This window comes from Gavialis gangeticus, unplaced genomic scaffold (assembly GCF_001723915.1).
Source record: "Gavialis gangeticus isolate Ggan-Ray unplaced genomic scaffold, GavGan_comp1, whole genome shotgun sequence".
Taxonomy (NCBI): Eukaryota; Metazoa; Chordata; order Crocodylia; family Gavialidae; genus Gavialis; species Gavialis gangeticus.
The window spans coordinates 19,992,731-20,010,371 of record NW_017729000.1 but is presented as its reverse complement, the minus strand read 5'-3'; the positions used below and the strand labels follow the sequence as shown (position 1 = coordinate 20,010,371).

At 41.8% G+C, this 17,641-nt stretch overlaps 1 protein-coding gene across 1 annotated transcript in view; it reads right to left on the bottom strand.

Annotated features, from left to right (window-relative positions):
• Positions 1 to 17,641, bottom strand: part of LOC109289781 — a 97,459-nt gene that overhangs the window by 54,479 nt on the left and 25,339 nt on the right. The window contains exons 13-20 of the mRNA XM_019505984.1: positions 15,423 to 15,535; positions 14,207 to 14,413; positions 9,468 to 9,611; positions 7,063 to 7,223; positions 6,587 to 6,699; positions 4,494 to 4,615; positions 2,965 to 3,183; positions 2,542 to 2,685 (exon numbers count right to left, since the gene is read on the bottom strand). Of these exons, the coding sequence (XP_019361529.1) occupies positions 2,542 to 2,685; positions 2,965 to 3,183; positions 4,494 to 4,615; positions 6,587 to 6,699; positions 7,063 to 7,223; positions 9,468 to 9,611; positions 14,207 to 14,413; positions 15,423 to 15,535 (1,223 nt within the window). The remainder of the gene's footprint in view (positions 1 to 2,541; positions 2,686 to 2,964; positions 3,184 to 4,493; positions 4,616 to 6,586; positions 6,700 to 7,062; positions 7,224 to 9,467; positions 9,612 to 14,206; positions 14,414 to 15,422; positions 15,536 to 17,641) is intronic.

Sequence of the window (17,641 nt, the reverse complement as noted above, 5' to 3'; positions counted from 1 at the left end):
CCCCCAAAATTTTTTTTTTTGGGGGGGGGGAGCTGATTTTGGGAGGAAAGTTATATAATATGTGAGAAAACACCATACTTTCTCAGGGAAACACAAGAAACACCAGGCCTAAAATCTCCACACCACACCACTACTCCTCTATGACTATCTGTTCTCAGGCACAGGCCAGAAGATGCAAGCACATGAGATGGCAAGGTCCTGAAATATAATTTTAGCACCTAAAAAATTCCACAGAAAAAGGTACAGCAAGGGAGTGACCCAGGTCTATTAATCCAGACACATATGTCAGTTTTATCAGTCTTGACTGCATCCCTTTGATTTTGCCCAGATTGGTTTAAAAGCTTTCTTCCCCAAGTATTAAAAAGAGATGTTTGAAATGCATTTATTAAACATGATTCTTCTACAGGCACCACAGTGAAAAGCTCTCTATTTCTCTCTTCAGGAGAACGTGGAAGAAATTTAATATATAAAAGCTGAAACTCACAAAACATTTGCGATTAAATTTTTATTGCAAAAGTATTTCTTTAAATACAGGATTTTTAGTTTTCCTTTGACTGAATAATTCAAACAGAATAAAAATTCTCACCCTTGACAAGGCTACATGTAAAGCTGTCCATGTGTAAACACAGGCTGAGGAATATAAATACATATTTTGTCAAAAGTCTGGCATTGTGATTTGCTCATAGTCAGAGAATGGGCCCTTGTACACATGACTAAGGGCCCTTGTACACGTGAGGAAATTGCCCTTTTTAATGATGTAACTGCGTAACAGTGTACACACTTGGCAGCATGTTACCATTACATTTTGTAACAGTGTACACATTCAGTGATGAATTACGTTTTTATGTAGCAAACTAAAACACATCCCATGTATTTTGGTTTGCTATGTAACAAATAACAGCGATATTCCTCATGCGTACAAGGGCCCTATCCAGAGTAGGCAGCGGGGACAGTACACGGGGCGCTGGAAGCTCAGGCGTGCTCGGGGAAGCCCAGGTTTGGTGGGCTTCCAGTGCTCCATGCACCATCCCCGCCACCTTCCCAGCTGCCAGCACACCTAGCCACCCTCCTGCTGCCGTCCCAGGGCAGCCAGCCCATTCCCAGGCAGTCCCAGGTGGCAGGGATGGTACACAGGGTGCTGGAAGCCTGCCAAGCCTAAGGTTCCCTGGGCACACGCAGGCTTCCAGTGCCCCATTCACCACTGGATCCAGTGGGTGCTGCCTGCAACCTGGGGCTGCACCTGCACAGCTAGAAACCCACCTGGGCAGCCCTAGGTGGCACTGCCGCCACAGAGGGAAGTACTGCCCCACCCTCTCCCCCGCAGCTCAGGGACTGCATGACCTGATGGGTAGGCTCCACTGAGCAGGGGTGGGGGGAAGCAGCGAGGGGCCCGATCTTTTTTTTTTTCCCCCCTCTCCCAGAGCCTGCCTGCGTCTCCTGCAGCTGGAGGATCACGCACCCCCTGAGCTGCAGGGGACCCTGGTGTTTCCCTCCACCATGGCAGCGCCCCCCGGGGCCTCAAGGCTTCCCCCCCACTTCAGTGAAGCCTGTCCGCTCTGCAGTGGGGGACCCGGGCACTTCATTCTAGCTCTGACTTGCCTGCAGATCTATTTAAAATACCTCGGGATCTATAAGAATAACATAGTTATCCTGTCTGTATTGCTTGTTTCAGTAAGCATTGTGATTAGCTGCTGAGACAACCTATCAAGAGTGCTCCAGACAGACAGAATAAGCCTATTATTATTATAGCTACATTGTATGTCAGTAAAGCCAATCAGCTTACACGAAGGGTTTGTCACCTTAATTCTGCTATATATTAGTGTAGATCTGGCGTAACTACACGATAGTTTAGTAGACAATCATCAATCCTTCTGGATCATAGTGTATGCATGACAGGTCACCAGGACCTTTAACACAAACACCTAGGCAGCAGTATGGAGGAGACGAGGCTGCCCAGACCTTCCATCCCCCCTTCAGACCATTGAGTCAGGATCCTAATCCCAGACCAAGTCTGGCCATTCGGTGCCTCAGTGGCTATAGTTATATGCATGTCCAGGAATCAAACCCTGGTCTCCCACGTGGAGGGCAAGGATTCTACCACTGAACCACACCAGTGGAGGCTAAGTTTATGGAGTTACCGGAAATGTACACTAGTGAAGGCAAATGCAGATCCTGCCTTACTGCATACTAATGAAGCTTTCCCACAAATTTAAAAATAAGAAAAATAACATACTACGAGTTGTTTTAAATAACACTGCTATTCTACTATGCCCTTGTAACACAAACATATTGAACTGAACACCAAAATACCCTGATTGCTTCATATACATACCATGGCAAAAAACCAGAGGCACTATCTTCATGTTCCCATGTAAGCTTATTTGGCTATAAGGAAACATTGCATACCATAAAAATAAAAAAATTATGGAAGATCTGGATCCACTACCACATTATGGGTTTTTTATTTAAAACTTTGGAAGAAGGAACGCTCAGTTTTAATCCCAATTATCAAACAGATAAGATTTTAAAATAAATGCTTACCTAAATCACAGGCCCCTACATCTTCTGGTGCAGCACAAACAACACTGTCCACACACTCTCCAGATACGCTATTGCATGGCATGTCCCAATAGCAACGTGAGCATTCCTGTTCACATGACAGTCCATAGTATCCAACATTACAAGCTTCAAAAAAAATGAAACACATACCAATCTCGGGAAAAAACCGTTATGGTTAGAAGGGACATTTTCTCACAGAAAACATGCTGAATAAATTGTTCCTTCCCTTTACAATAAATGAAATGTTAGCGATTTTCAGCTAGGGGTCACTAGAATTTAAGCCAGAACAGAATTTTTAAAAACTATGCACAGTGTTCACTTAAGCCTCATGCTGCTAGCTGGTATATGAAGAAATTTTATTTAACGGGGGAAAATTTACTGATATATCCAAATAAGGTATACTACCTGATTTTAGGTATGTGACACTGGGTGCAAATCCACCAATAACCAATTCAGAGTTAGGTATCAGTAAATAAACATCTCTCCAAAGCATATAGCCAAGGCACCCACGTTCCTGCTTTACACATTGTTCTCTGGCCAGTGTATGGTTAGTGTAGTTATTAGACAGTCTCAATGCTGGAAAGACTGTTACCGTATCCCAAAAGCCCATGAACACGTCAAGATCTGAAGAAAGAAAAAAGTTTCACTCACTGATGGTTTACTAGAAGATTGCCATAGTATATAACAGATGAGATGATAGTTATAGATTAATGTATATTGATAAAATGTACATGTGTTGCAGTTCATATTCACTACCCTTTACCATCTGAGATTTTAATGGAATGGCTAGGAGTCATTACTCAACTACCTTAAGATGTTTAATTCCTTATATGAATAGTCATTAAGCACAGTCTGTAAATACCAGCCATTTGCTGACAGTGAAACATGAGACCTTTTTTGCATTTCTTCACAGCCAACATTTAAACATAAATAATAATAAAGCTAATAGGAGCCATTTCTGGAAAATATGTACAACATTATGTTTTCTATAAAACTTCAGATGCCCAGCAGTATCAGGGAGCAGCCTGTATTGACAATGTCTGTTCATATACAAATTATACTGGGCACGTCTACATGAGAAGCTTTACTAATCTACTGCATGGTCGTTGTCATTGTCAGCAGTCCCTCACAGACGAGGATGACATCCATTAGGCTTGATGGGTCCTCAGGTGACTGAGGAGCCTGATTCTGGATACACATGTTCTTCGGCAATGGGGGCATGTTGTTGCATGGGGGAGTGGGATTCACAGCCCTCGGTTGGTCTCCTTCTCCTTCCTCCACCCCTGCTGTTCTGGCTCAATATTGAGTCGTTGGGCTTTGAAGTGGTGCACACCTTGGTGGACCACGTGGTGCCATACCGAACGGTCAGCAGCTTGCTCCTCCTAGCTGTTGGTGTCAATGCCTCTGTGGCTGAGGGAGACCTTGAGTAAATACAGGTACTAGATTGATGATCTAGATGAGTGCGGCAACACTCATGTAGATGCTAACTGATAGCAAAATTGCTCCTGGTCAGCTACACCAGCTGAGGGCCACAGGGAATGAGGGAGTTCTCTGTCCCCCATCCTGGTGCTGCTCTGCTTCCAGCTCTCCCCAGGAGCCAATTAGCACCTGGAGGAGGTTGCTCTTTGCCCCTCATCCCCATCCTGGTGCTGTGTGGCTTCCAGATTCCCACAGGAGCCAGAAGTTGAGCAGCATCGGGACTGGAGAGCTATCTGCTTCCTCACTCAGCTGGGGGCTCACTGGCTCACTCAGCCGTCAGGGAGCCCTCTTCAACCACATAGGGTAAGCTAATTTTGATAAAGTGGGAATTCATCCCCATGCAAAGACAGAACAAGGTATAGGCATTATTCAATTCATACTTAAACCTTTCACATACTGGCCCACTGCTCAAAGGAAATTCCACAAAAATTAATATAAATCAACAGACTTCAAACCTGGTTCTGCTGCCTTCTTGCACACCCACCCCTTGGCTTTGTTACAGTCTGCTACAGACACGTATTTATCAGCTGTCAATTCAACACATCTATGCTGTCTTTTCTTCTTTTTTAGGACTAACCTGTTGAAGAAAATAAAAACACAATTCAGGGTATCAGTTCTTTTTGGACTGTATCTAACTCACCTAAGATGTCAGTAAACTGGGATGGACTGAGGGAAGGACAGCAAGAACAATGAACATGAGTTGGAAGAGACATGGAAAAAATAATCCACTGCAAAGGAATAAAAATTCCTACAATCTAATATGAAAACTGTCTCTGACTGCCCACCAGGGATTAACAAAAAAAACAGCAGTGAGGAAGGGGGAGAATTTCTTCATCAACAGTCTGTGGTGTTCCTAGAATATAAGACAAATAAGATTCCAAAAAAAACCCTCCTTCCATATTGTTATAGAGAACAGTATCCACTCACCATTCTGACAAATGGATTTTTAATGATAAAAGTGTTTTAAAATGTCAGATATTACAAAAGCTTCAAAAGAAAGGACAAAGACTTATTGACTGGTACAATCAGGGCTAGGCATGCAGCTGGACCACTGCCTGCCTTGAATGAGTTTAAGTTTGGAATTATACCACTACAATGATTTTATATTGTTTAAAGCAGTGGTCTCCAACCTTTTTAAGTAGGAGATCAACTTTGGCATTTAAAAGTAACCTAAGATCTACTGCGCACCACCCTCCACCCCCACAGCAGGTAAGTCTGTGAGGAGGGAAGTGGGGGCAGATCTAGGCAGAGGGAGAAAAACCATATTTGGGAGCATGCCTCCCCAGCAGGTAAGTCTGTGGGGGAAGGGGTGGGGAAGGGGAGAAGGCTGGAGGGGGGAACCAGAGCAGATTGAGGCCCCAGCCCTAGCCCCACTTCCTCCCTCACTGCTGGGGCCTCAATCTGCACCCCCCCACCCAAAGGCAGGGAGGAAGGGAGTAGGGCTGGAGCAAGGGCAGGCCCTGTACACCCAGGGCAGCGGAGCTGCGAGCGGCTTGCCCAGGGGGCGAACATACACCCCAGGAGGGAGGGTTGTGTGCCCCGGGATCTGCACGCTGGCCGGAACAAGGGTTGTGTGCCCCTGGATCTGCATGCCAGCCCGGCTGGCTGCAAGCTGAGGCTGAGGTGTGCCAGACAGCGCTGGGAGCGGGGCTACATGGGGGGCTGCTGGCCCCCAAAAATTCGCCATGGCCCCCCCCCAGCACCGCCGCCTGGCCTGAGCACAACACAGCGCAATACAGACCGCTGCTGTGACCCCTAGTTTAAAGTATTATACAGAAATATTGTGTACAATATGTTGGATGACTATGCACAAGAGGAATTCAAACAAACAGGTGAAGAGAATGGTTACTAATACATATTGAGAGAATGGAGAGCCTATATGACAGGAGCAGTCTAAAAGGCTGGTTTGTTTCGTGTGTGAAAAAAATGAAAGCTGAGGGGAGACAGGATTGTTTTTCCATGAAGATGGAAGAAAAGCTATTTAGGAAAATGTGGGCACAAAAAAAATAGACCAAATCTGAACACAAAAGTTAGGCTGGAAATCAGAAGAAGGCTTCTTTCCATTAGAGAAGTAGAGTTCTGGAATATCCTGTTAATAGGAGTAGTTGAAGTAGACAACCTAACTAGCTGTCAGAAGAAGTTCACAAATTTATGAACAGGATGATGAAGACTACACTCACCGAACTGTAATGCCTTTTTTCAATCACATGCCTTATTTTTGCATGAATCAAGAGAGGTCTAAATTGGGCCTCCTAATGTGATTGTAAATATGTTATTAATATATACATACTGTTCATAAATATATATATATATATATTCAGTGTTCTATGAAACAATGCCTAAATATTTTCCTGTACAGAGTGCAATGGACTTCATAAGATTTTACTGAAATATTCATGTTAACAATATGTCTAAGGCTGTAATAAAACTGAGATTTCTTTTGCATCTGCATAGTAAAACAGATAAGACTTCTGTTTTACTGTGCTTTTGTAGCACAAACACATTAAACTAAACATCAAAACAACTCCTAATTATTTCATATACAAACCATGGCAAAACACTAGATGCACTATCTTCATGTGCCCATGACCAGATACCATCTTGATTTATATCTTGCAATCCTGTCCATGTTTCTCCAAACACAACTGCTGTTATCCAAGTCTGCAAACAAGTTTTCAGAAATAAAAAGGAACATGGAAATAAAAGGCATCTGTGGGTTGATTATTTTTATCCAAATAAGAAAAGAAAAGAAACTAAGAGAAGGGAAAAATGGTGTTATCTAAGAGTCCAAATATGCTGGCTTTCCATGCCAGAAAATCCCCAACAAGGTCAAACAAATTCCCTGGATGCCTAGTGAATCATATTCTTCACATGTACAACCTTTGTGATGTTTACTGTTCCATGTAAGTGTGAAAAGAACAGCCTCTACTATTACACCTTTACAGTGCCAGTATTCTGAAGTACTCCAACCCTAGGCCAACCAGCTCATTAACAGGAGAAAAGGGATGATCTTAATAACTGTACCAGTTCTTCCACACTTTCAAACCAAAGGAGTTCAGCACCTCTGTACCGACTGCAGGTAGTATTGGCATCCTTCCAAGGTTTCCAATTAGCTGGAAGGATAAAGTAACAATACCTCTTCCAGTATTGCCAACCAAGTTCTGGACATTTTAAACTGACTGTGCCTAAAAAAAAATAAAAATAAAGACAGCACTGGTGTGTCATGTCAAAAATAAAATTACAGACATTTACCATTAAAAAAATCTCAACATTCTTTGCATTCACAAAATAGCATGCATTTCATTTTAAGTGAAAAAACTCACTGTGAAAAGGGCCGATACAGAGCTTATTCACTGTTCAAAGACCTACTTATGCCTTCGTTTGGCAGCAAAAGTGGGATTTGGGTGATTCATAGGCTTTGTGCAGGACCTGTGCAAGGTGACAGGCATTAAAAAAAGTCCACTGCAGTTACTGCCTTACCTGTCCTGAGAAGACTACACATAGACATTGGTGGTAGACCAGTAAGCCATAAAACCTATATAGTGTGCACATGAGAGACAGCTGGACATATGTCAGCACCTTTGTTAAGACTGTGATCCTAGAAATACTTAGGTACACAAGGGTCCTGCATCAAGTCATGAGACTTTTTGAAGGATGAGAGAGTAAAGTGTGAATCTTCTCACATACAGAAAATACAATTTCTAGATTGCACAGACAAGTCACTATACTAATTTTAATGTGGCATTAGCCCTGATTTACTTAGTGAAAATCTCTTGAAACACTAGCTTTGAACAGCATCTCCTGTGTAAATATTAGCTCAGCTGCTGTCCTCCGGAAGTGGCTGTAGCTCCATCTGTACAGTTTGCAAAGGTCTTACCATTCCGTGCACCAGGTCAGTTTTACACTGATGTAATCCCACTGGCTTCAATGAAGTTACTGGAGAAGCAGGCCACTGTTGCTGTCTGCAGCACCAGTTCCCTATCTATATATCTGATTAAGTGTGCATTTGGAGCAAAAGGTGTTAAAGGAACAAAGATTATTAGTTTGCTTAATCCTATACCCCTGACCTCTATTATGATGTTGCCTATTATTCTCAGGCCTCCATGATAAATAACACTGCTGCAGTGTGGACATGTTACTCTAGCTGCTTCTGTTTTTAGCATATGCACTGATAAAAATGCACTGCTCAGAGCAAAATTTAAGTGCTGATGCAAAATGCAGGTGTTCTTTCACATAACTTCTTTATAGGATTTTCCTCTCCCTACAATAACTTTATACTATGCAACGCAGCTCTTACTTCACTGTACTTGTTCAGTCATCTGATTTTATTTGTTTACTTCATACATAAGCTGTTCGACTTTAAGGAGGGAGGGAGAGATATTGGTTCTGCAGCTGGAAATTGATGCATAGGACAAGTGAATTGTCAGGATGGGTGGAAACTAAGCATATAGAACTTCAAAAGCAAAACAATAAAACCCTCTTACATAAATAAATTATGAATCTAAGATCATTCCCATCACTTTCTTGTACATTTTATCCTCTTCCCTTGGTCTGTCTTTGCCTGTAAGAATTTAAGCTTCCCTGGACGTAGGTGATTCTTCTCCATGTTTAGAAATCTGGTACTTACTGCATTTTGAGTTTTGGGACAAAAGCAAATGCAAGTAAATGATCATACACACAAATCCAATCAAGAGATATAATTAAGGTGCTGCTCTCATGGCTTCTCAAACTTATACCAGTGAGCCAAAATTTCCAAGTGAGCTGGTAAAAGTTGGAGTATAGAGAGTCCCGTGTACTTCCTCCACATCCTTTGCACTGGTAACAGTAAAGAACGGTAATATAAAACTTGACTATGGCAGTGCTACCCCTACTGGGGACTGTCTTCACAGTGGGGAACCAGGGTCAAATTTTATTCTCTATGTAACAGCAAAGCAGATTAACTAGGGGCAAAAATATGAAGCAAGAAAAGAAGCCATCTCACTCATACACTGGCATGAAAACTTTTATGACAGTCTTCACCAACTAAATTAAATGTGCATGAAGGCCACAGCTGTTGGCACATTAAAGTGGGAAGCCTGCACTGCTGCTCTACTTGTTCTTTATGTTATAGGAAAATGGTAGCATCCAACACAATCACTGTAGGTTCTTTCACGAAGGCGGCAGCAATCAAGCTCATTGTGAAGTGCTGGGAAGCAGAAGCTTCAGGGCAAGGAGATATTCTAGGTCTCTTGTTAAACACCAACCCATACACATAAACAAAGTTTCAAAGACTAACTGGTGAAAAATGAAAGAGCTTGGGCAAGAGCTTCTAGACTCATGTCAATGTCTTCCCTGATCCCAAAACCAAACCAGCTAATTTTTATGTGGATTAAAACCAGAAAACGCAGTATAAAAGCAGCTGTTTCATGGCACCCTTTGTTAGAACTTACTTATTACACAACTCCTGGTGCTGAAGGGAGCAAGACAACGGGTGTTTTCATCACAAATCCCAGTCAAGCTATTGCAAGGTAGGTTATTACGGCAGTTGGGGCAGGCTTCCCTACATCCATATCCATATCGCCCAGAAACACAGCCTTCAGATTGCGAAACACAGAACGTTTCAAATATTAACAGCAGGTTTACAACTCTGAATAATGACTTCTTTCATTTTAATTCCCATTTTCTTTACAATCTCCTATGCACACAGTGGCATTATTACCATGAGTGAGAACCAGATAAGAGTGTGTGTTGGATAAAAACAGCTAGCAGCATCTGGGTTTCAAATGACATAAACTGTCTTAATCACACAGCTCTATTTTCTAATGTCACGTTTCAGAGCAAATATTTTGTCATCCTTACAATCAACATTACCCTCTGAGCCAAGAAGTCACCCACAAAATATCAATGTGGTGGAAGGGGGAATCAGATCAAAAGAGCCCAGGCCAAAGCGTTCAAGTCAAAATTTCTAAATGAGGTTGCCTAAAACTAAGCACCTAAATCTATATATATACTTCTGTAATAAGACATTGAGTTCTTTAAAATTAAAAGCTAGCCAAGTATGTTCAGCACCTATGAATGTAAAGCCAGTTATATTATTAATCCATACTGGGACTCAAGAATCTAACCTTTAGAGACTCAGATCTGAGATCCCAGTTCCTTAGGTAGCCAGGGTAGATACTTTTTTTTAGGTTTTTTTTTTCAAAAAACAAGTTCAAATTCTTCTTTAGTTAAATCAAATTGTTTAGAAATTGTTTTCTAAAGAGCAAAATGCATTTAAAATGCAACACCAAAAATGACAACACTACATTAAGAATTTACTAGACTCTATCACAGTCCTTTACATTTGAAATTAAAACAATGTTATTGAAGCATTACATGTTTAAAAAAATCAGATCACTGAAATGGTGAAGCCACTAAGTACCTGGGAGATTCTAAACCTGCCTAACCAGGGATATATTCTTTGGTAAGTACAATGAGAAATGTTTTCTTCATTTCAATCTATTCAATGACTAATTCATTCAATGTTGAGAAACTGACTGGGTTCATCAGAAAGAAGTTTGCATTGTAAGAGACTGCCTCCTACATTACTGCCACAAACTTCTTAATTAACCCATTTCTGAGTATCTGCAAAGATGCTGTCACCTTAACTCTCCCCCTTGGGAGTTAATCGTACCGCCTAATTGCTGGTAAAAACATTTCTTCCTTAAATTTTTTCTTCCTTACCTTTGGGCCATCTTATTAGGCTGTGAATAATTCCCTTTCTTCATTTATACCACTAACTTTGAGTCTATGTATAGATTACGATCTTCCACAAGCCCTCTGTTTTATACAGACTGCAAATAGCTCATTTATTCTTAGCTCAAAGAACCTCCCAGTGCTGGCCCTGTGACCCTGGAGCTGGCGCTGAGAGATAAGCACCCCAGCCCTGCCCACCCCAATCACAGAGCTGGAGCTGGGAACTCCCTGCCGCTGGGGCTGGGGGACATACTCCCTGTCCGGGTTCCAGTGGCAGAGCCCGCCCCAGCAGCAGACAGCTCCCAGGGGCAGGGAGAAATCTCCCACCCCGTACTGCCCAGCAGCACATTTGGCTTCTACATATGCACTACTACGCAGTAATCTTGAGTAAATTTACTACTTGTATTTGCAGGTAGCAAATTTACTCACAATTAGAGCCAATTACTACGCAGTAAGCATCTGCACGTGTAGACACAGATGCTTACTGCGCAGTAGTTAGCTCTACCGCACAGTAAAGCATCTTGTATAGATGTGCCCTGTATCCTATATTCCAATCCATACTATAATATTTTTATCAAATGATGTAATCCATTTTTTAAAATGTTCATATCCTACAGCTACTTATCAAAAGTCCTAAAGACACCATAATATGTCAGAATATAACCGTTTGTTGATGTGATTGGCTTAGCCCTTGGTGCAAGGTACTCAAATGGATTTAAGCCCTCATCGCAATCTGAGAGAAAAGCCTTTCTAAAATTGGATACAGCTGCCATGGGTAGAAGTTATAAACATGGTTTGTTTGCCAGGTGGTCTTTGTTTCATCGCTAGTTAATCCACCAAGCGGACTGCCACAGTCTGAATTTACCTAGGAAGGAGGGCATGAGTAAAGACTCTAACCCAGACAGCTGAGAAAGAGCATTTCCCTTTATTTTGCATGCTATTTACTTACTATAATTTTGACGACTTAAAAAACATCACATGGCCTGTACATCTAGGAAAAAGTCCTTCGCTGTGGTTTCCTACCATTCTGCTAGAGGACTAGTAAAAAAGACTTACAGTTAACTAAAAATTGGAGTATTTATTTTATTAGTATGACGTCAGAACTGTGCATACTACATAATAGTATTAAAGGGATCAACAGAATTTTATGGTATAATGCATCATTAATTAAACTTTCCTGTCCTCCAAAAGCTCTTGCATGTTTTCTCACTTCATGTTTTCCCCCTTTGATATTTTTCCCATTTATAATCAGAATATAAATTATATACAATTACCACAGCATTTATTTGGGTAAAATAACATGAGTTTTTGAATCCTTAAAAAAGTTGAAGCACCCCAAAATTCAGCCTTCTGAGATTCAGTCTCATACCCACAATACATGTCTTCAGTGATGCAGCACTGCTCCTTGAAGACGTGTACTCCGTATACTGAAGAAATAAAAGTTCAAATGCTCTTCCCTGTAATCAGCCAATAGCTGCTGCAGTCTACTCCTGCCCAGTACCACATAGCTATACGCCATGAAGCAGAACAATAAGCTTTCCAACAAGGCTTCCTTGAATGTTCATTCCTGGCATCTAATGAGGTAGGTTGTTGCCTACAAAAGCTCATGCCTCTCTGAACCAGTCAGTCACTAAGGTGCCCTGCCTGCAATTTGACTTCAAATTAAACTCTCTCTTCCCTACTTGTAAACATAGAACCAAACTGCTTTTGTTGCCACAGGAGCTCTGGAACGGTGGGACTGAGGCGAGATTTGCTGCAGCTTTTGCGTTCCATTCATGGGTTGTTGCAGGCCACTAAGATGTGCCTGCTCCTTTAAGGGCAGAAGCAACCTAGCCAGGGAGCCCAACAGGCTAGACAGAGCTCCACAGCTGCAGATTGCCAGAGCAACAGGCTAATGAGGTAATTAGCCAGCACCTGCACACAATCAGCTGACAGGAAGGAGGCAGAGCCCTGGGACCATAAAAGTTCAGGGCTGGGGTTGGCAGAGTCTACTGTTTCTGGAGACTGCCAGGGGAAGGAGCCCCTGCCCAAGAGAGCTACCCACAGGCGTTTGGTTGCCTACTTCGATGCCTACAAGAGCAGTAAGGCTCCAGGGGCATTTATATACATACTTTTTTTCCAGCGATCCACCAGAGATTGGCCACTTCGGAGCAGATTTAATTAATCGAGTCTGCTGCGCACACAAGCTAACATAAACTGTGCTGCGCCGCATGCAGTTGCATAAGCAGCAAAATGCACGTCAGTGCTGAGAAAATGGCAGTGGTGAGCTTTTCAACTAAAGCACCTCCAAAGTGTTTTCATTCAAAAGCGCACCGCTGCCATTTTCTCAGCACTGATGTGCATTTCGCCACTTACACAATTGCATGTGTTGCAGCCCTGGGCGCTTTTCAAAACACCCAGTGCTCCGATGCATGCATATGTAAAAATGCCCCAGGAGCCCACAAGATGCCCAGGGCTAGAGGACATACTGTCTCAGGGGTGGAAGTTTGCCTTCTTAAAGGGGCAGAGTGCAGTTTCATTATTATTTTTACGTTATAGCCCAGGGACTTATGTTTGTATTACTGTTTGTACTCGAAGTTTGGGATGAGGCTGTAAGGGGAGGTACAGAGGCCTCATTAGTACCCAGAGGGGCACAACCAGACAAGGGCTGGAGGGCCTGGCACCAGAGGGGCGCAGCTACACAAGACAAAGGCCCAGCGCCAGAGGCATGCAGTCAGGCAAGGTCCAGGGGCCCAACAGGCAGGGGCCAGGTGACTGGAAGAAACCAATTGGCACTTGTGCCTCAGAGCCAGATCCAACATGGTGGGCCTTGGCTAGAAGGTCTAGCCATATTAAATGGGCAGAGGCCAAGTAGGCCGGGGCCCCAACAGAGATAACAACATCCTTGTAACTGTGAGGCACGGGGACGGGTATAGGAGAGGTCTGGAGCCACGTACTTAGCCCATAAGGTTTAAGGTTTCCTGTGTGGCACAGTACAGGAGTGAGGTCCAGTGAAGGGCCCAAGGACCAGTGAGTGTTTGTGAGGTACGGCAGACCAAGGCCATGCAAAGACCCATGGGCAGCCTCCTGATTTTATTGTTTTATCATCAAGATGTGGCAGGTAAGACAAGAGGGTGCCCTTGGGTCAGTTGCAGAGCCACTAGGGGTATCATGGCCACCCTAGGGATCTTGCCCCGTGACAGATTCCAAAGCAGTTTACAAAGTGGGCAAGTATCATCTACATTTATTCAAAGAGGAAAACTAACCAAGATGCCCAACATCACAAATGAGAATCCCAGCACCCACTTCAACTTCCCAAGCTCAGCTCTATGGTAGTAGACTCCTACTAGTGACAGAAACAGAAGTATATTATAGTGACTTTCTGCTCACACTATAAAAAAGAAAACAAAATGCAATTCATTTAAAATGATATACGTGTAATCAAAAAATAATTATCAGAAAAAGGGATTCTTACTTGTTTTCAAGTAAACTGTATTTCTAATGGTTGCAGTCACCATTTCAGTTCCTGAGACGAGGGAAAACTTGGATGGCCAACTGTTTATTCCAGTACACGTCGCTGTCATTGCACAGTAGAACTTGGCTTCTGTTAGGGTCTTGTACTGAGCCAACTCAGCAAGAGAAAGCAAAAGATGCCCAGGATACTCCAAAAAAATATCAACATCTGCAAGGAAAAAGAAACTTTTTGTAAGAAGGCTGGCAAGTACATAGAGCCTGAATAATGGAGAACACATTACCTTGGTCAACAGCTCCTTTAACTAGTGAAATTAAACTAGAAACAGTACTTATTCACCTAGAATAACTACGCTCCATCTCGCAAACGGATCCCCTTTTCAGGACAACACTTAAGTATCTACTGGACTCAAGTACACTAAGTGTTGTTCTGATTCGTAATGACCTTAACCTAATGTTTAAGTGCTTCCTTCATCAGGGTCCTAGAAACTAATGAGCAGGAGGAGCACAAGCTAAAAACTGTTTTCATCATTAGATTTTCATTGGTTACTGCACCAATTTCTAATGTGCTCCATGCTGTACAGAATTACTTTAGAGTTTTGTTTCAGGACATGAAACTGGAAAGCTTGAACAGCAGGGCAAACCTAGGTTTCATTTAAAGTGAAATATATACTATTTTAATGAACATCTCTAGTAGGATAAGTACTTTTATACAATCAAACTAGTAATTTCTGTGGTCACAAAAGGAACTCTACACACTAGCTACGTTTTATTAAAAAATTACCATTTCTAAAATCATGCTCAAACCACCACGTGATATAATCACAAGATACCACGGCATAACAGTACCTCACAATTTTACTCCTCAGAGTTGGTCCATAGAAGAAACTGCAAGATCACCTTTCAAAACGCATTCATTATGTTAAAAATAGTGTGTTCGTATGCTTTTCTAAACCCTGCTTGCATACTAATTTCTACTTTAAAATTACAATGTGGAGATAAGGGGCAAGATCATTAGCTGCTATACATCAGCAGAGATCCTTTGAAATTAATGAGCTAAACTGATTTATACCACTTAAGTTTCAACGTGCAGCATTGTCCATCTGCAAAATCTGGAGGTACATTCTGTTGGCAAAATATTTTTTTTTTTATCATCATACACCCAGATGTCATGGGCATAAGGCCACCTGGACTGAACTACTCATTCTACAGCTCAATACCTGCTGGTTTTTTACAGACCCAGTAGAGGTGTGCAGAACAATTAGTTGCCATAAGTATGCCTCCTTTCTTGATCTGAGCACATCCATATTGATCCATTTGAATATCTGAAAGCCTGTTGAAAAGAATAACACAGTGGAGGCAAATATTATTAAAGCAATCATCCAATCCCTACATACCACTATTGTATAATCAGAAAAGCACAGCATGCTCCCATTTAATTGTTTTTTATTATGGAACAAGAAGCTATCATAAACACTCTCCCTTCTCTTTTATTATACAGGTTCTTTGAAAACTAGGGAAAATAAAACTACTCTAAAAAGCCCAATAAACCTATCAAAGTCCATATACTGCATATAATCAAAGAAACAATAGCAACAATATGATGTGAAGTAGGTCAAGCATCCACCTGAGTCAGTCTACCCAAAAGAAAAAGAAACACTCATACTGAAATCATGAAAATTTACAGTGAAATACAAAATGTTACTCTATCATTCTAATGATGAGTCCCACATTAATCTCAGGTGTTTTCTTCATGAGTATTGTAATTCTTTACGTCTGTGTGCTTGGCAATTTCAATTTAATACTTCTGCAATAAAATATTAAAAAGAACAAAAGAAAATGCATTTATACAAAGTAGCTACTCATAACAAAGACAGTGAGCTAATTGTTGTAAAATAGTTGCACTAACATATTTAATGTTTATTCATTTGTGACAAAAAGGTAATTACAGAAATAGAAGACAAAAGTTGAGTATATATTGGAGAGTTTCTTTGTAATAATTAAATAAATATGAAAGCTAATGCTCAGAGTTCATATGGGATTAAAAGGAGTAAAATACTGTATGTGGAATAAGAAAAGCTAAGAAAAGTCCTGAGGATGAAGAATTGACACTGCAAACACTGTCTTGCAAATTTACTTGAAAAAAATCTTATCTGAAGGCTTTGAGAAAGTACAGAAAGGAAAGTAAGAGAACCAAGGCATCTACAACACTTCCAGCTTTGATATTCCTGCTAGTCTTGGAGCCTATAACTTCATGTCTGACCCTATTTCATCTTCCCATACTAAAGGTACATCTCATATAGTGTAGCCAAAATCCTTTGAAGGAAAAAAAAGAAGAAAAACCCCAGTTCCCTCAGCAAGTCATCAATATCAAACCTTAATCCTTTGAAAGTCAGAGAATGTTGTCATCTAAGAAAGTCTGCACCATGGATTGCCGCCAGTTGCCAGCACTCATTGCAGTTGAATGAAGAAACCCACACAAGCCTATCATCTAGCATTTGCACTTTGGAAACTACCCGTTTGAATGCAGGATAAATTGCAAGCGTAAACTGTGGCTGTTAGATCTTTACCATGGTTATACAAGGGATTTATACTAGCAGAAATACATTTAGGGCAAGGCAAAAGCTGGGGTTGGTCTCCAACGTAGACAGGGGCTGAGTCTAAGGGGACAAGCAAAGCACCACTGCCAATGTAGCCCTGGTAGACTAAGCAGGATGAGAGTAATGGGGAATCAAACCTTCCAGTGAGTCTCCCACCAGACAGATCTTAATACACCCTAACTCCCAGGTACCTCAGGAAGGACAGACATTTCTAAAATAGAAGGCATTATCCCTTATTCATTAATCAGTAACAAACAATAAACCAGTGACATCACATCACAGGAATACGATCACCAAGGAGCCGCAAGGGCAAGAACCTATAACCGTTATTGACATGTCTATCTCAGAACCAGCCTGCACAGTACTCTGGGAGATTGTTTTTAGATAAAGTGTAGCCATTATGAATCTACCTGTCAATTCAATTTAGAAAAAATCATTAAGGATCACATTTGTGGGAGCCTAGCAGGGGAAATAATGCTGAAAGGAAATCAGCACAGGTTCACTGCAGGTAGATCCTGCCTGACTAACCTTGTTTTTTTTATGACCAGGTCACAAAATGCTTAGATGCAGGAGTCGAGGTAGATGTGCTCATAGCTGACTCCAAGACAAACATGAGTCGTCAATGTGACGAAGTGATCAAGAAGGCTAACAGCACTTTATCATGCATTAGCAGGTACATGGTGAACAGGTCCAGGGAGGTGATGCTTCCCCTCTATGCGGCACTGGTCAGGCCGCAGTTGGAGTACTGTGTCCAGTTTTGGATGCTGCACTTCAAGAGGGATGCAGAGAATCTTAAGAGGGTTCAGAGGAGGGCCACTCATATGGTCAGAGGCTTGCAG